The sequence below is a fragment of the Manacus candei genome, unplaced genomic scaffold (assembly GCF_025592945.1).
Source record: "Manacus candei isolate 608988 ecotype Guabito, Panama unplaced genomic scaffold, ASM2559294v1 h1tg000018l, whole genome shotgun sequence".
Taxonomy (NCBI): domain Eukaryota; kingdom Metazoa; phylum Chordata; class Aves; order Passeriformes; family Pipridae; genus Manacus; species Manacus candei.
Genome location: NW_026138066.1, coordinates 9623294 through 9649280, shown reverse-complemented (window position 1 = coordinate 9649280; position 25987 = coordinate 9623294). Strand labels below are relative to the sequence as shown.

The window sequence follows — 25987 nt, the reverse complement described above, 5'->3', positions numbered from 1 at the left end:
CCAGGGGGCTGGAGCAGCCCGGGCCAGACACCGAGCTCCCGCGGGTGTGAGAGGGAGCGCAGGGGTCGGGTTTGTACCTGGCCGCCTCCTCCCTCACACTAAATACGGCTTTTGGGCTGGTTTGCGGGGGGGAAAAAAACCCTAAAAAACTCAAGTGTTTTTTCACGTAGCTGTTCCCCCGGGGCAGAGCAGTATTGGCCCGTGGGGTATTTAGGTACCGCTCTGCTGCAGGTGGGATGAGTTTGCTCAGCACCAGTCTGGCAAAAGCCGCCCGCACCCCATCGTCGATTGCGTTTGTCAGCATGAGCGAAAGACTTGTTTGCTGTTTAGTCTTGGCTTGAAAAGGACTCTCTTCCTCCGGAGTGGGGAGGGCTGGGATCTGAGTACCCTGCCAGGTGGATGGGGCTTTGTGCAGGGGTGGTTTAAAGCTCACAAAAGCAGCAGATCGGAGTGGGATGAGGCACCTCTGCCTTTGTTTCATCCTTGTCAGTGCTGGTTTGGGAGGCCAGAGACAGCTTCCCATCCGGGTTTGGCCAAAGCTCAAGCACCTAAGCATTGCAGGGCAGGCATGTCCCTCTGCATAACTCTGTTCTGATTTGCACACTAATAAAGTATTGGAAAAAAAGGAGGAAGAAGAAAGAGGGTAAGATAACATACCAAAATGAAGTAAGAAAAAAAGTATTTGTAACTACTTCAATTCAGAGAAATACTGACAAAGATGTTGGAGAATTAGACTTACAGGACTTACCCAGAAACATTGGAGGAGTTAAATGTATCTAACCTGGCCACGCAGCGCTAAAGTGGGCACATAACAGGCACAAGGATTCGAAGAGTAACAGAGAGAGCAGGACTATCAGAGGCAGTAGTAGTGCTACTTCATCTTTCTTCCTGAACTACTTCTGCATCTTAAGATTGCAGTTAAGAAACTGCAAAGATTTTAGTTCCTGTTGTAATTGGGACAGATCCCAGTATGACAATTCCATGGTTCTGGAGAGGGCTCACTCTGTATTTCATGCACCATGAACAGAAGGGATGTGTTTAAGATCATTACCATAAAGACAGATTAGCAGCCATATCTGCCTTAGCAGCATTTTGACAATGTATTTTTCCTTCTTTTAAGAGACTGCAGCACTTTTCTGCAAGTGTGTAGACAAAACTGTATTACAAGAGAGTCATGAATCTTAAAAACATTTCTGCATCAATTAAACACCAGAATAAATAACGTCAAGCATGTGTCCCATGTTCTCCCTTGGCTATGTTTGTTACCACCATTATACCATTCCATCAGGTTTTTTTGCTTCCTGGTATCCCCAGCCAGGATGACATTGCCCTTGTCAGAGCTCAAGTTACACATTTCAGCAGAAGTGGACATTGTTTAGTCTTCAGAGTCACTTGATTTGAAGTTCATGCTTAACAAATGGTCTCTCTTGTCCTTTAGTGTTTGTAGTGGACATCAGTTGAAATCAATATGTATCCCTGTGGGGAGAAGAACAGTCATTGACATGCTGTGAATTAAAAATGAAGGTGTTATTTTGTTTAGTTGATTTTTTTTTTGTTCATTTGTTTGGTTGGGTTTTTTAAAGTTTCAAATGTATCTTGGTGTTTAAGGTCAGAAAAGCTACTGAGAACAGCTGAGCCTTGGAAGTCACAAGTTTATTATTACACTCTGTCCTTTGCAAAAATTTGCAAAAGGGCCCTATCTTTCCCTGGGTGCTACCCCTTTGCACCATGCTAGCGACAGAAGGGACATCTGAGCCTTGATGTTCAAAGTTCATTTGAGCCTTGAGGCAACTAGGCAACCATCACAAGGTGGGATTATTTTTAATCTAATCTGAGCTGCTTAAGAATTAGCCATTTAATCTAAACTTGTCCTTAAAGCTTCCTCTATTGTTGGTGCATACAGAGCAATGAACCTGCAGAGAGCAGCTCATCACAGTCATAAAATCATAGGATGGTTTGGGTTGGAAGGAACCTAAAAGATCATCTTGTTCCAACCCCTTTGCTATGGGCAGGGACACCTTTCACTAGACCACGTTGCTAAAAGCCCCATCCAGTCTATCTATGAAGAGTGGGAAGAATTGTCTTTCTTCCTATAGACTGTAGCAAATAGATTGGGATTGGACGTGGAAGCTTCTAGAAGTAGCTCTAAAATAGGAATCCCATTCACATTGGTAGAGCATAGCAATTCTCCTGTGTCCTCTCTCATTCTCCTGATAAGGAGTCTTCTTAGAGAAAGTAAGGTGAGGAATAGGCACCACAGAACCACTAAAATCCTTCATTCATAATTAGCCCATAAGACTGCTGGCAACGAGAGCCATTGAAAGCAGTCTCCAAGCAATTATATTTTGTAGGGAATGGCATAGCTGGCTGCTACCAGATATGGGATGAAAAGAAAAATTAAAGACAACCTTTGCATTTCCTTTCCTGAGTTGTGTTTTGTGCTTAACCACAAACAAAAGATTTAAGACTGTCTCTGCTAAGCTGAAAATAACTTTGAGACATTGGTAAACAAGTGGAGAAATATAACAAGCTTACCCATTTTCTGGGTGTTCAGTTGTCAGCAATGCCCTTGTACTGACTGATTGTCTAGCAACATTCTGTTTGCTCACATTAAGGGCTAGATTTGGAGAAAGGTAACCAGAAGGCAAAAAAATATTTTCTGAGAGCTCACTAACTAGTTTTGGCTAGCAGCCTCAGTCATTATCACCAATTATTAACTAAATCCAGTCATCCTAGGTGCACAGAATGGAATTCACTCTCATATTTCAACTATTCAACAGGGCTGTGCGGATAGCAATAAGTCTAATTTGATGTGATTGGCCAAACTTGAATTAAACCTGTTTTTACACTGAATTGCAACTTGCAAGGCTGAACAAGTTGTGCATTTGATCATTCCACGGTTATATATTCAGTTCTAACTTTTCCTCTCAAAGAAAGATAAATTTGTTTCTAATAGGATTTTACCATTATTACAGATCTCATTTTAAACCCAGGCCTTTTTACTACTTAAGTAGCTCAAATGCAACAAATTTCTGGTACAAAAAGGTGAATAAATGCCTAGCCAAAAAAAGGGGGGGGAAGAAAGGAAAAAAAAAAAAGCGATAACCTTTCATAAAGGAAAATCTTTCATAAGTGCCAAAATCTCACCTGTGCAATTGTAATGTGAGGTCTTGTCAAGGTAACATTGGCCAGATTGGGAAGAGGGAATCCTTTTGAGAGTTTGGCTTAAAAAAAAAAAGACAAACAGTAATTTAGTCATGCATTTTTGCCCTGCAAAAGCACTGTATATCCAGAGACTTGGTCATTGACAACAGCTACCTCTTAGTCTTTACAAGCAGCTCTGGGAGGTAGATAGGATGCTCATTTACCAATGGGGAAAAGGAATTACAGGTGCTTCTCTCTTGGCAGAGTGTTGCAGCCAAACCAAGGCATTTCATGTTCAACACATTACATACTCAGTGACTTGTCCCTAACGATCCCTGAGGGGTCATTAATACAGCTCTAGCATCATTAAAACCTGTTTGTATCCATTAACTAAGGAACGTGATGTTCACCCCAGTACAGAGGGCTGGCAGAAAGTTATGTCTCCCTCCAGGGTCTTAAATAAGATTTATGAGAGGCAAAACCTCTGTGCTGGTCTAATAAAGGGGAATACATTTCACACATGGTAGCCCCAGGCAGGTGTGCAGATGAGAGAGACATGCTTCTCCCTCATGCATCAGGGCCACCTAGACTGAGGTGAAGGCAGATGAATTATGAGTTCCCAAGTAATTTCTGCTCTTTTTGCAGAATAGTGGCCGTGAGAGGGCGCACCTAGATCCCTGGAGATCAATCTCCCCCTTCCACTGCTTACTGGATGACGATCATTTTCCTCTCTAACGGGAGCTGTTAATTTAAGAGGAAGTCAGTAGGAGTTCCTAGAATCACCCACTCTGCTGGAAGTTTTTAGCTGCTGCTTTGATATACATCCTTACCGTTAGCTGATGGAATTACTTCAGTCTGTAAAATGTAAGACAGGATGTTCTCCAGAAGCGAGATCTGCCCCAGACAAGAAAACTAAATTAGCCATCACTTCCTGATGATGGTAGAACTGTCGTGCCCTAATCCTGGGTGGAGTTAGTAGACTCATGTTTAACTTTCATCTCTTTTGGCCTCAAAGAGTCATAAACTCAAGTGAACTTTGGATCTTAAAGCTTTGGAATGATGCAAAGGAAGTGAGATGCAAAATGCAAATGGATTTCAACATGCTTAGCCAACGTTTTCGTTTAAAACAGTCTATTTCCTTTATTTGTGAGATAATTTATCACCAATAGCAAAGCAGGACCAGAACAGTTTTAATCCTTTCTCCTCAGCTACTCGGAACTGAGTGATTATACTCAGAATAAAACGACTCTCTGCGGAGGCAGGGTTTTCTCCTGCCAAGCTACAACTGCACTATTTCAGGCATCTGAGATAAGTATCTTGGCACCCCCTCCCTATTGTAATCCCGAGCATCTGTGATGAGCACCACTGCAGCACATGGAGTGCCTGTGCCTCAGCCATCCATGTGACCATTAGATGGCACACTGCTCTGCTGCCAAAGCTTAGATTACCGCTCTGTGTTTCACCGTGGTGATTCGAGAGATCTCTGCTTTCTGCAGTTTGGGGAACTACAGCATGTCTCATTTGCAGAGCACTAACTTGTCCCAAAGAATATACTTTTAAGTCCACAGCAGAGAGGTGGCTGCCAGAAGACAGGAAAAGAGCTATCTGAGAATGAAACCAAATAATTTAGAAATACGGATAAAATGTAGCTGCTTACTCTTTAGCCTTCATATGACTGATATTCTTGGTTTACATTTCCTATAAGCTTCAACTACCCACTCACCTCAAAAAAGCCAACATTGGAGTGGGCTAGGGAGAACTGGAGCCTGAGGGAAAGAAGTGAAACAAGATGAGTCACTAAGAAAGGATAAACACAGTTATTCTATTCATGTACAGTGATTGCTGTAGGGCTCCAGGCCTCACAAGCATCTGTAAAGAGATTTTTGAAGCAATTTCACACAATGCATACTGTCACATAGAGAAAGACGTGCTCTTCTTAGGGCATTGCTGAGCATCTATGCAAAAGTGTGCTAGAAGGGCTGTAGCCAGCAATGTGAGTGTGCTTCTCCCTCTGTGCTGTGTTTTGGAAATCCTACTGACAGTTGATTTAACCAAGGATTTGTAGGATGTCAGGTATTTTGCAAGGATTTTGGTACATTTGCATAATGCTTTGATGTGAGTCTTACCAGGGTGGGAAGAAAAAATGTGTTCATCATATGGTACTGCTGCTGCTGACTTTGTTGCTGAATGTCTCTGTTCCAAATTGAAATATTTATTCTGTATGTTACTCTTGTATCCAACACAAGATTTCAGAGTTTCCACAGCATCAGCACCCCAGATCTCAAGGCCAGCTTCCAGCACACTCTAGATTTTTGTCTTTGAAAATTGCTGCAAAAACTGCTAACAGCACTATCCTCCTTAAACTCGTAATATCTCTCTGCCCTTACGAACTCCGCATATTCTTAACCCTGTAACTGGCTTCCCGAGGGACTTCTATGAAGTTGGGGTCCTAATTCCCAGCTGTGAGGTCCTGGTATACAGAGCTTCTCTCTATAAAGTGTGACATGCTAGATGTCTAAATGTCCAAGCCTCTGGTCTCCAGCTTTCTGACCCTTGGAAGTTGCAGGACTTCATTTGGTGAATCTCTGCTCTAAGAATATTGGCATAGGAGACCTGCAGGGGCCCAGTTTCTTTGCTGTGTCCTGGACTGCTCTGAAGTTCTTTAGTAGCACAGGTGGTCTAGAAAGCAGTGACATCTTGCCAGCTGGAAAATGGTGAGGGAAACTGAGATGACCTGTGGTCAACATAACTGCCCTGCACGCTTCATTTATCTAGCTCAGAGGGGAGAGTAGATGTAAAAAGCAGAGAAGTCCAGTGAGACCACACCCCTGCAGCAGTCCACAGCTGGTGAGCAGTCCCTTGGGACATGACAGTTGTCATAGAGAAGCTTCCTGCCTCCTCTAAACTATATAAATGCAGCTAGAAGTAGAGAATCTAATGCAGATGAATTTACCAGGGAAACATACTCATCTGATCATGTGCCTAAATGACTAATGTTGGGATTGCTAACAGTGTTTTCCAAAGGCCTGGGAATTCTTTCCATCACAGGTTGAATTACCTGTTCAAACATAGGGAGCCCATCAATTTCTGATCAAATACATTCAGAGAAATGCTGCTGTTGGCTGCCTGCAGAATAAAGAAACCATGGGTTACCAGACATAAAAAAACCCAGGACCCTTGCTGTGAATTAGTCACAAATACATAAATACCATCCATACCACTTAGGTATGGAAGCTGTTTTAGGTAAATGCAAGGCTGCACCCAATAAATGTCTGTTTATCTGAATGGCACAACAAGAGCTGAAATGTGGGTAATGAGCTTTCCTTAATCAGACATGAACAAGTTGCCAAGAGGCATGACTCATACCCACAGAACTGTCATTCCAGAGTAACCTTGGTTAATCAGAGAGTTTTGATTTTTGTCCATCTATAGGAAAATGTTCTCTGCCACAGAAGTTAAGTGAGGTCACACAGTCACCACCTGTGACTAAGGGGAATTTGCATGTTTAAGTACTAGAAATTTGGCAAGTTTTAACAGAAGGAAGGAACAAACATATTTAACCCTGAGTTAAGTGCCACCTTGTTCTTTGTACTTACTACATTCATTGTGAACAGCGACTGGGTGGTTGAGTCTGGCAGAACAGCCAACACCTCCATGGAGCCCTGAATCTCTACTGTGAAGGAATCCTGCTCTAAGCTGATGACAGGTATTTCAGTAGCCATTAGCTTCAACATTACTGGATAGGGTGTAACTGAGTATTTGGCGACCTGTAAGATTGCAGGACAAAAAAAGAAAAAAATACAGAAAAACACTTCTTGTAGAACAGAATACTGCATTGTCTCATTCTTGAAGCAATCATTTTGAAGTAGTTCTTTAAGATGAGATTAAGGATAGCTGCTAACACAAGGTTTGTTCAGGCAAGCAGGAAGTACAGGTTTTCTGCAGAGATAAATTAACAATCTTGGCCACATAGGAATGCAGTGCAAAGTTCCTTCCACTTGAGGAATACAAATTTTTCTATATCACTTTGAGAGAAATTAAATATTGATTTGTGAACAGAAGAGAGAAATGGACCACAAATGTGACATTTAAAGTCACACAATAAAAGAGCTAAGGAGTCATTCACTTTGAAATTCACCCGAGAGAGATTCCTCCTCTGGTTCCTCCTCTGGACCGTTCTCTTAGGATCCTCACTCCATTGCCTGGAGAGTGAATAGCCTCACCAAGTTCATTAATCAAAACAGAAGGAGTGGAATATTAGCATCAATGCTCATGGCATTTTATGAAGACCATATGATGACTGCCCTTGGAGAATTTTATATTTCTGAGGAAGGAACTTAATAACATCTGAGAAGCAAACAAGAATGTGAAGTTCTTTGAACCATTAGTCTGATTTCATCCAACCTCGGCATTCTTAGCCTAGGGGTTCTTATGCTCATTTTTGGTTTCCCATTCTGTTTGAGAAGGCTGATGGAAGCCATGCATACTCATATTCTCTGTCATGTTATCTTCATCTCCTCCACCTGAAATAGATGGAAATCCTGTGCATCTGCCTTGTCTGTTCCATAGGATGCAATGTTTCCTCCTCATCTGTTAGCTGGATTTCCTGCACATGGTCTTTCTGCTAGTCAGTCACAGCAAAGCAGTGAAGCAAAGACAATTATGCAGGTTTGGACAGGAGGAAGGTGTTCTTTCTGAGCTGAGGCCCTTTCAGAATTCTCTCAAAGCAGGACTTATGACTGAAAGCTTTTCCCTGCATAGAGACAGTTTTAGGTGGGAACAGCTGTGGCTTGGGCACGGCGCCCAGAGTAAAGATTGATGTGCAAGGTTATGGGCCAAGATTATGTTTGGTAACAGTGCAAGTCATTCAACTCATCATGGGGGTGGGAAGTGACAAGGCCCATCTGCTCGTCTGTTATGAGGCATATATGTGCCAGCTTCTCTAGTGCAGGAGCCCTGCTGGCCCTAACAGCCTTTGGGATACACCAGTAGTGAGGTGTCTTGACACTCACACTGGGTGGTTTACTAAGACTTTGTGGAAGTAATGATACTCACCTCAGGGATGATACTGCCAAATATCTCTGTGCTTATATTAAAATAGCTGCAGGTCTGGAAGAAAAAATAAAAGAGAGAAAACAAATGAGTTTGACCTTCATGGTCAGCTTTTCTCTAAATGCATTATTACTCTCATTTCAATAAATCTTTAATTCTGTACCTCTCAGAAATATTCCTAAGAGACTCAGTATACTTTAAAGCTGATTCCCAATAATACATGCCACAATAATTCCTGAGAAAAAAAATGCTTAATGTCATTATAATATGGGCTACAATCTATAGGTTTTGGGACTTACTAAACCTCCTGCAGTCAGGTAAGCCAAGTCAGGCAGCCTCCATGCACAGCTACTGTACTTTGATATATGGTTTCCTTCCATGGCCCCTGTAATACTTTTATTCTACAAAGATCCCTCAAAAAACAGCCACCAAGGCTGCAAAGTTCCCCAAAGTCAATCGTTGTCCAAGTCAGAGAAGTCTAGGCCTCAGGTCTATAAAAGCCTTATTTTTTGTAACAAAGTTTTGTAGCTTGCTTAGCAGAACTTGGCACACCTGGCTGTGGCCTGAGACCTCTATATAAGGCATAAATAAAAGAGAATAACAATACCTTTGTATTTATGATCTACTGTCTCAGGACTCTGCAGACCAATTAACAGCTTTATCTGGCTGCACACTGACATCTGGCAGGTCAAAGTTCTATCTGAGCCACTCTGACCCCACTCCTCTCTGTCCTACTCACCTCCTCTGCAATGGTCATGTTGAAGGCCCCTGCAGTGTAGTAAGCAAATGAGGAGGTCTGAAAAAAATACTCAGAGAAGGCCAGGAAGAGCATGGAGTCTCTTTGGTCTGTGATAGTGAAGGGAGCTACCACGTAGGGAGAGCCAGTATAGTTTCCAGCTGGGAAGACTGTGCCCTGAAAGTTATTGTCAGAGATAAAAAAAAGGAGACAAAATATAACTTTAATATGACTGCAGACAATGAATGCTACTTTCCTGTACTTTGCCCAGGCTGTTCATTTGGTGTATAAATGAGTGCACAGGCTTTGTAGTACACCCTGGAGGCTTGGTGCTTTCAAGCAGGTGGTGAAGGCAAGTTCCAGCATTGGGACACCTTCATAGATGACACCTGAGATCTCTTTTGAGATACTGATCACCTCCTGAAGAAAACCTCCCACCTCAGAACAAAACCCCTCTAAATTAAGGGTCCATATATTGCATGAAGAGCATGACTAGCAGTCCTCATTTTTGAGAAGCCTTACTTTCTCCTTTCCCCCCATCTACAGGAATTTGAATCTGAGAACTGCTGCTTAGAGCTATCCAATGGTCTCAATTACAAAATGGATTTCTAAAACCAGAGGTCTTTCTTGGTCAAAATCAGCACCATACTCTACCCAGAAGCAAGTTGGTAACTTGTGCAGACAAAAGAAGACTTGAGAGAAAGGAAAGTTATGTCAGACAAAACTAAAATGCCTATGTCGTCTTCTGTATTACCAGTGATACTAGCCAAGACTTGCAGATCTAATGCTTCCAAATGCACACAGATTAAACAAAAAGGTAAAAACCGATTTGAAGTGATGAAGGCACTTAGAGGTTAAAGTTTTTTTTATCCCTTTTATTAGTTCCCTGTCTCTGTTTCATCTCAAATATATTCTGTATGTCTTTACTTTCTCATTCAGCTCTAAATTTCCAGTTGCCTTTTAAGGACTATCAAAATGCTTATGAAATGCTGAATCACAGCAAATGACCTCCCCATTCAATTCTCACTTGCTGGATTTACCAGTCACTTGCTTCATGTATTTCCCGCATGTAACTTATGTGGGAGAGTAGCTCTTGTAAACAGCCATGACATTTACATCTTTAGTCTGCTCAAGTTCCTGCTTAAAATCTAGTTGCTGCATTACTTGGAAGAATTTGACAGCAGCTGCAGAGCTCGTGTGCCAACACCAGTGTCCACCATACAGATACTAACTTTTTGTTCCTTTGTGTTTCCACCTCTCTTATTTACCTGCTGACTTTTTTTAATACTTAATTTATAAGATCCTTGTAATGAGACTGTTTTTTCATTCTCCCTTTGTAGAGCATCTAGTGCAAGGCAGCTTAAACTAAATAAGGATCTTAGATACAGTGATGATGATGACTACCCTCAATCAATGCACCTTACATAGAATGACAATGAAGTAATTTTAAAATTAGGAACTAGTCAGATTTTAGTTTCAGTGCATAAGAAGACTTTTTCCTTAATTTGAAAGAAACTTCCAGGCCTTCAGACTCAGCAGCACTCCTTGGGCTCCCATGTTTTTCCAAGGGTCTTCAGTCTTCCCATTCAGGAAGCCAGAGGCTGAATTCTTGGTCCTATAGTCTTGTCTTGGTCCTATAGTCTTTTCTAGGTCCTATAGTCTTGCTCTTTTTTTTCTCTCTCATCTGACAGCAGACACATCTAGTTAGCGCAATGTGTAGAAATATTCCCCTGACTGACTGAACAAAGAAGTCCCAGACATTAATCAACAGCAAGAGAAAGATGATGTTGCATATTTTTTTTGTTTCCTTTCCTTTTCTCTTTACTTCTAACTTACTTAGTCAACTTTTACTGCTCTCTATTTTCTATGACTAACTCAACAGCAATTAAAAAAAAAGGATGTGGCTTTTAAATAATTCATTTTACAACAAGATTGTTACAAATTATTACAATAACAAATGCAATAATGCTTTGAAATGTCTGTCTTAGATACTGAGCCTCTGTGTTCAGAACAGCAATCATGGTCAGCTTAGAAAGTGGATCATACAGCAATCTTGGCAAACAGCATTACAGGCAATTACTTACCTTTAAGTCCAGGTCAATGAATGGTTGGAATACTGCTGGCAAGCTACTTAAGGAGTAGTCTACTTCAGCCAAATCATCAATTGGCATTACAACTGTAAGGGTGGTAGATAAGGCAAGATACAGAATATTACAAAAAACACAGAAAGAGTTTTATGTATACTTAAAACTAAGTCAGTTTCTGAAGGAGAATGACACCCCATTGCTCCAGAGAGTAGGGAAAAACACAACCAGGGACTTCCTAACCTGCATTGTGAACTAAGGCTTGATGTTTCTACTGGAACCTTCTGTAAAGCACTGTCTTTAGTTTGTCTATTGTTTTCTTACTATGGAAAAGTTTAGTCTAACAAAAAAGAGGAAATGGCCATCAGTGTTTAAGGGCATGAGGAGGCAGTTTGGATTTCTTGTCAAGCAGTTCTAAGAGCATCCAGAGTGTCTCCAACTTGCAAATACTTTCCCAGAAAGCAGGGTGCCTGATCTGCTTAGGTACTTGTGTTTTGCACATGGCATCTGATCAACACTTCCGGTGTCTTAAAGGCCTGCAAATCTAATCCAGAATAGTTCAGGTGAGAAGCTTTTTTGCCAAGGAGAATTTCCTTTTGCCTTTGGCAAGTCTGATATATAGGCAAGTAAAACTTAAATTTTCAGGCAGGCTAGGAGAGCAGGCTTCAGCTTTTAAATTCCTGTGTGTGCAGGAGGACTTGGAGCATGGGAGGGAAGGGAAAATTGCTGTAGTGTCAGTACACTGTGGCCTCTAAGTTGCATTTCTAACAACAGAAGTGCACACTGCTGCATTTGCAAGTCGAGAATCGCTACCAAGTCCTTGGCTCTTACAAATATACATTTCTTGCCCAAGTAGCCCTGCTTACTGTTTCTGTAAGCAAGGGAGCAGACAGAGCAGAGGGGCTGATATCACTTCTGGACACATTGCTGACCAGTGGCTGTTAAGGAAGCTGCAGAATTTCACTGATCAGCAGAGAAGAAGCAGAAGGAAGAGATATCACTACTGACTCACCATTCAGCGATCGGAGGTCTTCATCTATCAAATGGATCCCAGCTCTGATATTGGGACATGACTGTAATAGAAGCACACTCAAGTTATGGCCCGATTAGCATGGACATGTAAGCACCTCTTACCTGTGTGCTAGTAGATCTTTCTGCTACATGACACACATTGCAGCATTTGTTTATCCAAACACCTAATCTGGCTTTTCTTCAGCTAACTGGATCCCCAAGGTTTCTGCTTGGTGCAATGTAAGCATATCCTATGTCAGAGCTGCAAAGAAGAGGGAAGTTGCCAGAAGCAGCCTGGTGGGGGTGACAAAACTACAGCCTTTAATAGCACAAGGAGACAGATCTCACATTGGTCTCACAGGAGACATCTCAGAATCATGGACTCACTTAGGTTGGAAAAGACCCTTAATATCGAGTCCAACCGTAAATCTCTGTCCTGGGACAGAATCACAGCCATCTCAAGCTCTGTCTCCTCTCAGTGGCCCTAGTCAGGTTCTCATCGGGACTGCTCACTTCTTTAATACAATGAAGTTTAAATATGTCATACTGTCAGCTGATGTACTATAATTTCTCTATGCATAACCCAGTATATGTTTTGTCTGCCAAGTATAAAAATTGTCCATATTCCATGATGCCTGTAGGTACACAGGCAGAGACTTATTCTGCATTGGAATGGGAAAATAACTACATTTTCTGGCCCTACTGCTGCCCTGGTTGAACTAGCTGTGGACTAGTCAGTATCTTGGCCATGAACTTTATCTGGAAGCATTTCCGGCTGGCAAAATGTTGCCTGTGCTGATCAGACCTGAATAGGTCTATTACAGGATTATTTTTCTAGCTCCACTTTACCAAGTTCCCTCGTGAATGTCACACTCCTTACACCCCTCCCCTACACAATGTGAAAGGCTTACATTAGTGACCAAGCTCCTGTGAATAGGTTTCTTCAGATACTTGATAAAGAAGTTATGCAGGAAGCTAGAGGGAAGGAAGAAAGCAATTCATGTGTCAAGTACCATGGTCATTAACAGGAGATCAGCTATCTCTGTAGAACACTAATTTAATGTCCTCTGAGTGTGATATTCTAGTTCACAAGAGAGCTTTCTGAAATGTAAAAACTATCAGAGAGCCACTATTTAAAAGGAGAAACTTCAGCATCTCAGGAATTAGCCAGGGTTAATTAATGTATATGAAAAAGCAATTCTTCATAGTACCACCATCATATATGTACAAACACAGAACAAATAAGTAGTGTCTGCACTAGGAACTGATACAATTAAAAACAAACAAACAAAACTAACCCAGGTGACAAAAGTGGTATTCAGACAGTGAGAGAAGTACAAGGAAACAATGAAATATTGTTGCATGTATCCAGAGGCTTAACAGACAGCAGTCTGGTTCTGTTCAATTTTGATAGCACTGTGACTGGGGGAGTGAAACACAGTATAAGCATGTAACTTCTACTTAAAGCTGAAGATTAGAGCAGAAGTTTGAAAGAAGTGGGTGCTGAAGAAGCACAAGGGATTGTTTGATTCTGTCTTTATCTTCTATCGTGCAAAAATACAAGGACAAATATCAATGTTGGCCATTTTAACACTGTATTAGGTCCCCAGTTCTCACCTGTGGTGTCTATAGATACCTAAAAGCAATTCTGGGTGCTCTGTTTCATGAAGTTGTCTCTATGCTATTCATTGACACTTATTTTCTCCCAGAGTTTATACAGATCTCTTCCACTTACCTGCTTTTTCCATTCAGCTTGATATCTATGTCCCCAGAAGTTGTCCGGCAGCTGGTAAGGGATATTGACGTAGGACTTGTATTATCCCGAGGAGTTGAAAAGATTGCAGTGACAAACACCTTTGAAATGTGCACTGTGCTTCTTCCACTATCTTTGCTGCATAAAGTAAAAATAAATAAAATACTGAAAAAAAACCCCACCTCTTCATTATGGACTTGCCTGGCAGTCTGGACCAGTGCCTGTTCATGGTCACTGCCATTAACTTGCTCTGCTTTGCCTACCTTGGGCACTTGCCAGTGAGGGCACTGTCCCTCCTACTGTGCCATCACCCTCAGCACCCGGGTCCCCTCCCCTTTAAAGCAGCCAACCCTACTGTCCCTGTGAGCAGAAGTGCATATCAGTTCTGTAATTCACTCAGTTTAGCAATATAGGTAAATGTGAGTTGTGGAGAAGGGAAGAGAGATTTATTTCCTCTGAAACAGCATGGGACTGGGAAGGTGTGGACATGGCTCTAAGGATATTGCCATTTGCTCATCCATTTTCCATCAGCTTTTGAACTATATATCCTGGAGGCATAACAGAAGGTTTCTAACAGTGTAACTGCACAGGGAGGTTTTATTATACTGGACTGTGACCCACCACGCTACAGTTTTTTCTAAATGTGTCATTAGCTGGCAGGCTGGATAATGACAGCGTTCATCCAGAGTAGCAGACCTATATTATTCACAGCAGTGCTTCTCAACCACAGGCCCTTTATCAGTGCTCGTGTCTGAGGGGGCTGTCTCCCACCAGCAGACCTGTTGAGAAGAATCAGTCTGTGCTTCTGGGTTACTGCTGCCAGCTCATAAAGAGTACCTTTGCCATGAAGAGGTCACAAGAAAAACTAAACTTTGCATTTTTATCTTTATATGAAGGAAAAATCCCAGGACACATTTAGCTGTACGTACAACATCCAGGTCCTTATGTTCCAGTTCATGTCGATGGTTAGAGAAGCATTTCCTATCACCAGTTTTATCCCAGACCCAGGTAGGAGGGAGATGGAAGCACTGGGTAATTCAACAGCAGTGACATGTATTCTAGAGTGTGAGACAGATAAGGAAGAGATAAGAAAAAGAAAAGTTTTTATTTCATGAGTCAGAATGAACACACAATCAGAGTCAAATTTCAGTCAAACATAAATTGCCCCTGGAGAGAATACTTACCCAGAGATGTTGTATTTGACATTACCAAGCCCATATTTCTCATGGCCAGTCAAATCAGGGAAACGCTCCTTTTCCATATTCTGCTTCAGGATTTCCAGCCCAACCTCCTTGGCTACAGGAAAACAACGATCAGTTCAGTTGCCTTTGATACTGCCTGGGAGTTTATAGTTATGTGTTTCTGGCTCAGGAGATGGGATGGGCACAGAGTCAGGAGGAAGAAGATATCTCATGTGAGACCCAGTAGTGTTATTTCTGATCTCACTCCTAGTCATGGCAGGAGCTGAACTGATTCAATATCTGAAGTCAGATGAACCTCAGTATGCAGCTTACAGACTCCTAAATTTTCCGTTATAGCCTGTGATCAGGTCATTTCCTCCCACTGCCCTCACTGTCCTATGTCTCTCATATCAGGATTCAGTGCAATCCCACCAGCAGCCCCTGAAAACATCACACATACCATACTCCAAGCCCTTCTGGGTGATCCTCACTTTGAGTCCAGGGTTGGCATTGAATTGCCCACTGAGTAAACTTAAAAGAAGGAGAAAACAGCAAATCTTCAGCATCTTCCTCATTTTTTACAGGACCTGTTAAGAAATATTTATAATGATAGCAAAGTTCGTGCTATGTCACTTGGTGGTTGTACTCCCTTCCCCTCCACCCTAGACACCAGCTTTCCCTCTAGAGTGAAGAAAGTGGAAAGCTCAGCAACCATGGAAGAGAGAACCCATTCTGCACAGAATGTTACAAAAATACAGTTCATGGGGTAGAGGAGAAAAGTCAGCCTATTCCCTGCCACAGAGACTGGGGAAAGCACTTGGGATACATCCATCCAGACAAACCCTGTCGAAAGCAATGTGACATTGAATTTTTAGGCTGTCATTTCCCCTCCCACCTCTAGCTAGTGAAATAAGTAGCCTATTTTTTCACAAAATATGTAATGCTCTCAGTGCCTCTGAGTGATTCAGCAGACATCACTGCATCTTAGCACTTTGGAAAACCTGATCAGCTCACTTAATTACAGGCACAGATACCCCCACTTTTGGAGCTACTTATTAAGATCTTAGTCACAATTTTGAGAAGTGCCTTATGTTCCCTCCTGACAGTCAACAAAAGAAAATGATTTGGTGCCAGCAGACAATGTTTTCATATTCCCTAGACCACATGTTAGTAAATACGTTAAGTTTTATCCAGAAACTCTCCGTGGTCCAACAGATGTTTGGTTTTGCTTATTTGCATTACCAGAAGTAATAATACACCTCAAAACTCTAAAATATTTTCAGTTATGATAACAATTTAAGCAAACTGCAAAATTATAACATTGACTTAAATTTTATAAGAGTTCAAGCAACCCCACAGAACACCTTTGCCTCTTAGTATGATAGTATTTCCTTTTTAATTTTAACTGACTTTTATTGAGAGATGAAAGAAACACACTTCATGTGTGGAATCCAAAGGAGAAAGAAACACAGTCCATGTATAGAACAAAAACAAAGTACTGGAAGGAAATGTGTATTTAACATAGGCATAGTTCTCAAATCATAAAATTTCAACATTTAACCAGATTTAGCTACATCTATCTCTGCCCAACAAAGCCCCTCCTCAACAAAGAGTAATCACAACACATTTATTTTCATACCTCTCCTCTGAAGACTGAAGAGAAGATTCTTACTGTACCAGACAACAGGACTGAGGACAATGCAGGGAGAATCATCTGCCACCACAACCCCGTCTTTTAAAGGAAAGAGTTGAGAGCTTTAAGACAGCCAATTGCTACCATCTTCAGCAGTATCACACAGGGAGTGGCCTCTGATAATCACATCCCAAACTATTTTGGGATAGTCCCAGGTTAAATCTATCAAATTTCATTTAGAGATAAGCAAGGGGCAATGTGAACTGTTGGATGGAGGTGCTCAGGCATTGGGGTGCTGAGTCTGGGATGGCATGCTGCCTTCGTGGCAGACTGTTTTGGCACTGGCTTTTCAGATGGACCTGAGAGGAAACCCCAGTAAGAATTCCGGTAATTCCAAAGGACAGACACTCATAGCCAGGTCTGTATTTTGAAAGAAATAAATTAATGTGCAATCATTGTGAAGAACAGATGGAAAACAAGGCCCATCTGTCTGAAATTGCTCAGGATACAGAAAACCACAAACCATATAAGATTTATGTTATAGCATATGTATATACACACAGACACTATAGTGTGTATGGTGCAAATATATAGTATCAAGTCCTTGTAGTCAATATTTTCTATTTCTTGTCCTTACTTATCCAGTTAACTGGTACTTCAGCTAACCAGCACTCCTTGGCTTGTCAAGGAGGTGATTTAATCAATTAGCTTGCATGTACCAAGCAAATTCCCTCTGGCATGGAGCACTTTGCTGGACAATCTGAGTCACTTCATTGTGCAATCCATGAATAGAAAAGGTAGAGGCACTTGTCAGTCAGTCAACAGATACTCACATTTACACAGATTTAACATTCACTGCAGGGAGTCACATGCATAATAATTTCATTATTTATATCTCTGGCAACTGATGATGAATATAATTCACACCATCAGTTACATAAACCTCTATAAGTTCTTTTGGCACAAGTTCTGCAGTTCCTATAAAGCAAGGGAAAGTTCCATCGTTTCTATCCACAGGTCTCTAAGATGTACAAACAACTGAATTGTCTGAAAACTATGCCAGCTTTTCCTCATCATATCCTTCTAACATGTTATGATTCTTCTAAGAGAGTACCACCCAGTTTAGATAAGACTTTTAGCAAAAGTTAACAAAAACACACTAAGGCTTCCAGAACAGTTCCATCATTTCTTTCTACAAGTATAGGAATAAAAGGCAACTGTCTACTTACAGGCACATTCAGATAGCACATTCAAATACACTATAAATAGCTTCTACATCCAAACTTTTCACCCTTCAAGGTGTTACAAAGAGCCTCTAAGAGGAGTGTTTTATTTCAGCTTTCTCTGAATTTTCTTTGATGTGTATGATAAAGGGGATATAGGTTTCAACCCTTTTTACCCAATACACAAGAAACCAAATGAAGTTATCAGTATGGCAATACTACAAACTTGTTGTATATCTCTGCAGAACACTGGTTTTGCATGCTTCCTGCTCCTGCCTCTGGCTCAGTGCTCCAGTGGTCCCTTTTCCCTGCTCCCCAATTCTCCCTTTTCTCCATGCTCTCTATTCTGCAGCAAATTGATGAGCATGAATAATTTCCATGGTTCTATCAATCAGGAGACACCACGAGATCAAAAATGGTATAATGACCTGTAGGTAAGTATAGGATGATTCAGGGGGAACTGTCAGTTTATGTGACATCCTCTTTAGTCCTCAGAGAAATTACTACATCACTTTGTGAACAGCCAGAGGACTAGAGCTTAAGAGACAGTGTTGTGCTAAGCCATGACTCTAGCCTGAAAAGGTCCATTGAGCCATGGTACTTGGTCAGTCCTGAAGCGTGTGTCCCTTTGGAAGAGAAAATAGATAGACACCAGAGCTTCAGTTTTCTTTTTCCCCTGTATCTCATGAATTGTCTGCCAAATAGGCAGAACAAATTTCCTGGTATCAGTGAAGGACACCAAACTAATTAACAATCTTCATTTCTTTTGAGTCTACTACAGAATACAATGAATCCGATGCTGTGATTTACTGCTGTTTGGTTTCAGGATGCTTTTTTATATTAAAAAATCAGCCAGCTAGATAAATAAACTGATTCAGCTAAAACTATGGAAGCCACATTTCTGTCCCAAGCTGGAACTGAACTTTCTATGGTGAGACATTTGCAGACTAGTTTTTCTTTTCACACACTTAATATCTCCTGGTTGAGTGTCTCTGATGACACTGACATAAGACAAAATGAAGCTACCATCTCCATTTTATAAATATTAGAAGTATGGAATTATTTGGAGATTGATACCCTCAAAGAGGTACAGTGACTCACAAACAAGGAGCAACTGCTGGATGATATAGAAGCCAAGGACAGCCTTGGCTGCAGTGAACATGAAACTGTGGATTTTCAGATCCTGAGAGGAGCAGCAAGACAAAGAACAGAATTACAACCATAGACTTCAGATGAGAAGATTACAGGGACCTGCTTGGCAGGATCTGTGGGAAATTGCCCTGGAGAGCAGAGGCCCAGAAGAGCTGGCTAATCTTCAAGGGCAGCCGCCTCAGAGCATACGAATAGTCCATTACAATGTTCAGATAGCTGAGCAATTGTGGCAGAAAGCCATGATGGATGAACTTGGAGCTCCTGAGTGAGCTCAAACACAAAAAGGAAGCATACAGAAGATGGAAATCGAGACCAGATACTTGAAAGGAACACAAAGATCTTGTTTGCACATATAGGAATAAAGTCAGGAAAGCCAAAGTGCAACAGGAAAGGTTTCCCTAAGTACATTTGTAGCAGAAGAAGATGGGCTTATTGCTCAGTAAGATGGGGGACTAGTGACAAAAGAAAAGGCTGCTTTTACTAGCAAGGCTTGGCCTCTGGACTGCACCAGCAGGTGCAGGTTCTCAAGGAGGCTTGAGAACATGAACTCCAAGGAGAGTCTGAGAGATTAGGCCTGTTCAGCTTGGAGAAGAGAGGGCTTGAAAGGCCATTTTGTTGCCTGCAATGTTTTGATCAGAGACTACAGAGAAAATGGAGTCAGTCTCATCTTGGAAGTGTATGGTGAAAGTACAAAAGGCCACAGAACAAGCTGGAACATGGGAAATGCTGATTTGATATTTGGAAAAAAAATTATTCTGAAGGGAGTTAAACAGTGGAACAGATTGCCTGGAGAGACTGTGGAATCTCCATCCTTGAAGGCATTCAAGAGTTGACTAGACACAGTGCTCAATAACCTCATATAATTAGTCCTGTTTTGAGCCAGTGTCTGGACTAGATTATATGATTCTGTAACTATATGGCAATTAACTGGATTTTATAAATTTCTTCCCACTCTTGGTATCCAGTTACAAAGGGACAAATTGTGAAACGCTTACAAAGAATAAGATCTCACTCCATACACAAAATGTTGCTAATGCTAATGGAGATAAACTGAATAATGCAAGAACTTGTTCCTAAAATTAACAAAATGTGGTGTCTATAACTCTACGGAAAAGAACCAGTTGCTGCTTCAGATCAGGCTGCAACAAGTTTTCCAAAGCATCGATAACAGTTAGCTACACTCACTGTACTAAAACCCGACACATTCACTTTGTGAAAAGTGCTTAAAAAGTTTTACTAAAACACTAAAAATAGTGATGAAAAGCCATGCTTCTAATGTTATAGCATCTACTCCCTACAAGCCAACAGAAGGAAAACTACATTTTTCTCTTATTATTCTTTAGAAGTAAAAAGACATCAGGAGTGGCTGTGGAGGTCCTCATCTTCCCTGTCCTCTGGTTGGTAGTGAACATCAGTGGAAATAACCAGATGACCCTGAAGAAAGAAAAACATGTAAAATTACTTTAAATTTCAGACATATATTCAGGGACACTACTCTGGGATTAGATCCCATGGTAAGCCCCTCAGCAGGGCAGGAGACAAGAGTGGCTTTGTGCCTCCCGAACTTTAGTTAACTTTAGGGTAGGAATGGGCTTTGATGTAGGTTAACACTCCAGAAGGCTGAGTAACACTTACCAGAGACACTCAGGTTGCCTATGAGCCTGCCTGGAGAAAGGTCAGAGGAGCAAGGACTCACACACTCAATGCATCTAAGGGGATAGCAGCACTGTCCTTGTCATGTCCCCATGCTGGCACACCCCAAAGGGCTAGCGGACCCTTTGCAATCTGTAACTGCTGGGGTGGGGACTCATTTTGGATCCAGAGTTTGTGTGTTATATCTAATGCATAGTGAAAGCTTTACTAATAACAACATTTAGATTTACCAAACACAGGAAAACACACAAATATACAGGCCTGAAACAGAAGCGATATTCTATAAAAGAAATTTGGCTTCTCACCTGATTCATTTTTATTGCAGGTCCAGTCAGGCTAGTGTGGGCCAAGTTAAGAAGAGGAAATCCTTTTCCTAGTTTATCTTTGGAAAGGACAAATATAAATACATTTGAATGTAATAATAAAATGCACTTCAGAAGCATCTTTCTCAAGGAACTCAATGTGTTTGCAATTTCCCTTCAATTAGCCATCCTTGAGCCTCTCAAGGGAGCAAAAAACCCTGTGAAAAAGTTGCATCTAAACCTCTTACAATCTCTTATCTTTCTGACACTGCCTTTGTTCGTCTCCAGTTATCTGCCCCTCAAGATCTGGTTTCTGCTGTTTCTCACTCTGCATTACTCTCCATCTGCCTTTCAATTTCTTCTCTACTCGATCCTCTCATCCTTTTGGCTCCTCTTATTCTCATCTATCCCTACTTTCCTGAGTCAAGCCTCAGGTCTATTCCTATTTGCTTTTCCAAACATCTAACATGCATCCTGCCCTTTCATTCTCTTTTCTTTCTCCTCATTGGTAGCTCACTTTTTTTGACAGCAGTCTCCTCACCTCTGTTCATGTGAGAGGCACCTTCTGTACTCTTCCACCTGCTTCTTTCCACCATCATCCCTTTCTCCATCATCCCTCATTACCTGTATCCTACTGAACTGATTTCTATTCTGTCTGGCCTGTGGCAGCAGGTGAAGCACAAAGGCAGAGAGGTGATAAAGTAAGAGACGTTAACCCAAGGCCCAAAGGTGCAAATGTGCTTCTGCACTTCCTCAGTTTGGGCCATTCTCCGCTCATAGCTTGACTCTCTGTCAGGATGAGACTCAAACATGTCTCAGCTCTGCTGCCACACTGCATTCAGTGAAAATGAAACCCAAGCCCAGTGTTTGAAAGGGAGCCGAGACTTGCTCTGTCCCAGCCCCTGATCTACATAGCTGAATGACCAGGATCAAAGTCCAGCACAGAGTAAACCTGTCCTGGTGTCACCAAATGAACAGAAAACCTCACACAACAAAGTCTTTAAGGCTGGGCACTCCCTTTTATGGTTTCAGTCTTTCTTTCCCCCCAGCTGTGCTCAGAACTGGCCACAATCCTTACCATTGATTACTGGGATTACTACTCTCCGTAAAGCATACGACAGAAAATTCTCCACCACTGACTTCTGCTGTATGGGGAAAAGCACATTTGGTGATTATTGCCTGATGCCTATGGGTTTGCAGCTTCACAAGGAAGATGAGTGTTAGAACTGAAGTGACACGCAAAAAGATCAGAACACAGCTTGGCAGAGAAAATCTCAGGCAAAAAAAAGATATATTTTGGTTTAAGTTGCAAAGAGGTGTCCATTTTCTCACAATGAGTTAAATTGAAAGTGGTTTTTTTTCTGTATGTTAAATACCTGGATTGAACCTTAACTTTAGGAATTAAATATGTTCAACCTCATTTCAACTGGCAGACTCAGTTGTCATATGTGAACTGTTCTCTGGGTGGCAAGAACTGCCCTGTCCTGAAGCTCTGTCTTACACCACTGTGATTAGTCTCTTCCTCCCTTCACTTAAAGGTATTGGTTGGGCTGAGCTGCTGCAGAGTCTCTCTGATAATTTCTCAGTCTACAGTGAAGGATCCAAGTAGTGGCATCATGTTTCTTTTAGTCTCTCTTTTTTTTTTTATCCTGTTTTTTTGTTATTTGGTTAAAGTAATTTAAGATAATTTACGATATGGAGCTTAAGCCTGACTTTGTATTCACTTCAACTGCTACACATACTCAGTCCAGCTGTGACTTGTGCCTGAACCCAGGCAGACTCCATAACAATTTGAGCCTCTGATGAAAAAAACAAAACAACACAACACTCTAAGAGGTACTTCCTCTTACTAGAAAGAAAAAGAAAAGCATAGCATATACTATTTCAAAGCAGAAAGAGCAGTGGCAGATGATGTCCCCAAGACAGACCAATAATTGTTCAGCAGCAAGTTCAGAACTATTTCTTTTATCTCTGAAGGGGTCAGCTACTTATTCCAGGCACTGAAACCATCAGCTTACCTCAGGGAAGCCAAGATTGGAGTGCAGTAGGGAGAACTGGAACCTGAAGAGAAGTAGTAAAAGAAGAGAATTCACTATAAAAGATGAAGGTACAACTTATGCACACCACTTGAAGATTCGTTTGTGGAAATTCATACTGATTTCACACTGATTCACACATTTAACTTTGCCAAAGACTCTTTAATTCCCAACAGCTTTTAACTAAAACTGGCACAACTACAAATGAGTTATAGAATCACTGGGTTCTTTCTGGTACTAATCTCCTCCTACAGTCATGTGTAGTTCTGGGCTGTAACTGTAAGACTTGGGAAATCAATTTTTCCTGGAATTGCTATTTCTCCAATGGCTGAACTACACATTCCTCAAATATGCATTGTGATTTGAATTAACTCATATCCTTTCCTAACTTTTTCCACTGATGCCTGTAATGCATCCTCAGATCATTGTAAACATAATCCCAGAGAAAAAACAAAATTTTGAAGAATAGAAGAACACATTCTTGTGTCAAAAGCTCTGAGTGGCACCATTACTTCTTAAACTTGCACTGACAGGCTCTGATCATTTTAAATCCTCTTTTCCCATTAAAAAGGTCCAGTGACAAAAAACTAAGAAAAGGCTGCTTATATTTTTCTTTAATAAAATTGTAATAGATTAAAAAATATCATATATTCTGGAATTCTAGCCCAACTTGGAGTACAGAGCTAACAAGAAGAAGCACTGATGTGGGCTACCTGTCTGAAAGTCTGCGCTTCTATCTACCTGTTGCATTTATGGAGAAAGGGGCTGTAAACCCAGCCCAGCTCAAAGTGCTAATAAAATTTTTCTAAGACAACTGAGAATAACCATAAAGTAAACACAAAACTAGCAAGATCTAAGAAAAATCTAAAAAGCTTTGAGCTTTGATTCAAACTACAGACACCTTTCCAGTCTCTTTTGTTTGATGGTCTGCTGCTGGAGTGTGTGCTGTGCAGTCTCACTTTTTTCTTCCCCTCATGTGAAGGCATACAGAGAGCTAGTGACAGTGGTCCTGTGCAGGGTTTGCACTCCAGCAGTTCTGTTTATGATGCTCAGACTTGGCATGGCAGCAACATTTAGCAGGTTTTAAATAAGCTACTCCATCAGCGCAGACTGAAACAGATGCCTTTAAGATAACCAATAAATTGAATGTTGTCATCTGGAAAGGTATTTAACCTACAGAAAGGGGAAGTATCACAGGAGACATGGTTGTTCCACAGTATTGTTATATTTCATCTGAAAGATTTAAACCAACCAGTTGAAAGTATCTTAAGAGTTCCTGTGAGAAAGAAGATAACTAATTTTCTTTTTGCCATGGTGAAACAACCACTGTCAGGCTGACACAATAAGTTCTGTTGTGTCCTAATGTTGGGATTATTGATGTTGCTTTCTGAATTTTTCTTGGTTACCTCTTCAGAAGTAATGAGATAATCAACTTCTGTTTGGTTATTGTCAAATTGGCTGTGGTACTGGCTGTCTGCAGGGAAAAAAACAAAACAGTCTTGTGTGACTGTATACACAGATAGATACTGTCTTAGATACAGGCACAAATGTAATTACTTTTTTGATTGGAAACACAATGTCTAAACTTTTTATGTGGTCAATACATATAGATAGTGAAAGCATTTGTGAATTTGCCGATTTCTGCCAGCAACTGAGATTGTGTGAGCAAAATGATAACACTGCTCTGATTGCCTCCTTATCATTAGGATCATTTAAGTCCTTGCATGGCTGACCTAGTTGGTTCACTTGCAACCTCATGAAAAGATGTCTGAAATGACTTTATAACAAAGATGTTAGGAAGACTGGGCATCAGACAATAACATTTTTATATATTACAATTTATTCTTGAATAATCACTCAACCTCCCATATGGAAAAAAGGGCTTTCCTAAGTAGCTCTCTGCACCTACCTATTAAATCCATTAAATTCTACAGTATGTGGTGCATGTTTGCTCCCTCTGAAATGCAACAGAACAGTATGCATATTTGTGGCAGACCAGTATATGCTATTTTATGCTGATCTCTATGATTTTAAAAGGACCTTGAAGATTACTGTGTGATTTGTTCAGCCCCAGCACCGAATATTATCTTCTAGCTCATTTTACTTACCAGATTCCCTGTAAAGATGTACTGGGTGGTTGAATTTGGCAGAGCAGCAAACACTTCTACAGAACCAGTGATCTGTAGGACACATCTGTCTGCATTTAAACTGACTGCAGGAGGTAAAGTGGCCATCAGATTCAGCAGCACTGGGCACGCTGCTGCCTGACTCAGAGACATCTGTGCAGGTTCAAGGAGGAAAAAAACTTAAGAGTGCAGAGTTAAGCTTTTCTTAAGCTACAGTTTCTGTAGCTGCATCATAATCAGGTGTTGTATACCAATTCTCTTGTAATTAATCAATATTAAATATACTTCATTTTAATTACACCAACTGAAATGATAAATTTTGCATTGCATACACTTTGAGTTTCAGAAATGATAAAACGAATGGTGAAGTTTTAAACCCACTGATATTAAACATCTATAATGAAGCAATTTAGAGGTTGTTCCTGAAAAATGTATTTCAAGAGGAGGAGATTAGCATGTTAAAAAAATGAGGGAAATGAGTGATTCCAGGAAAAAAAAAATCACTTTATAAAGTATTTGGAAAAGTGACAGCCTGCAAAGGAGCCAATCTTTTGAAAAGTAGAGAAACTCCTAAAGGACAAAACTTCAGTTTGCAATTCCACAGATTCTGAATTTCATCATCTTATAGTAAGTGTTGCCATATTTTTACAGCAACTCATAGTATCTTAATTTCTTGCATCACATGTATAGACTCATGACTATTATTTCCCACTGTATATAAACTCCAGTAGTCAAAAATCAGGAATCTTTGCAAAGAGAAGTCAGGCTACCAATAGCAGAGATACCATTACCTTGAATAGGAATAAAAGGAGACTGATCTCAGAGATGGCTACCACTTATTCTTTATAACTATTTCAAAGACTGAGAGCAAATCCAGAACTTAGAGGGGTAGAGAATAACT

At 40.9% G+C, this 25987-nt stretch overlaps 2 protein-coding genes across 7 annotated transcripts in view; both read right to left on the bottom strand.

The window, feature by feature from the left end:
- Positions 1-451: 451 nt before the first annotated feature.
- Positions 452-16707, bottom strand: LOC127469813 (BPI fold-containing family C protein-like). 3 transcript variants are annotated; one of them, XM_051784606.1, is made up of 16 exons: positions 16601-16707; positions 15422-15548; positions 14965-15076; positions 14710-14838; positions 13763-13918; positions 12939-13002; positions 12029-12089; positions 11017-11108; positions 8936-9109; positions 8200-8253; positions 6741-6911; positions 6203-6270; positions 4868-4910; positions 3975-4038; positions 3148-3224; positions 452-1476 (listed from the first exon to the last, which is right to left on the bottom strand). In XM_051784606.1, exons 2-16 carry the CDS (start codon positions 15534-15536, stop codon positions 1435-1437), a joined length of 1422 nt encoding a protein of 473 aa, XP_051640566.1. In that variant the 5' UTR covers positions 15537-15548; positions 16601-16707; the 3' UTR covers positions 452-1434. The 3 variants fall into 3 exon arrangements, 2 of the variants coding, with proteins under 2 accessions (XP_051640566.1, XP_051640568.1); XM_051784608.1 differs by having other exon boundaries at positions 15422-15492; positions 16601-16698; XR_007904079.1 differs by lacking the exon at positions 452-1476 and having other exon boundaries at positions 3168-3224; positions 4593-4910.
- LOC127469810 (BPI fold-containing family C protein-like) overlaps positions 16629-25987 on the bottom strand; it is a 28857-nt gene continuing 19498 nt past the window's right edge. For 3 of the 4 annotated variants that reach the window (XM_051784598.1, XM_051784600.1, XM_051784601.1), the window contains 6 exons: positions 25069-25239; positions 24367-24434; positions 22943-22985; positions 22003-22069; positions 20928-21004; positions 20281-20403 (listed from right to left, as the gene is read on the bottom strand). In XM_051784598.1, the coding sequence (XP_051640558.1) occupies positions 20326-20403; positions 20928-21004; positions 22003-22069; positions 22943-22985; positions 24367-24434; positions 25069-25239 (504 nt within the window). In that variant the 3' untranslated portion in view covers positions 20281-20325. Of the gene's footprint in view, positions 16694-20280; positions 20404-20927; positions 21005-22002; positions 22070-22942; positions 22986-24366; positions 24435-25068; positions 25240-25987 lie in introns of those variants that run through there. The other variant, XM_051784599.1, reaches the window with a different exon arrangement.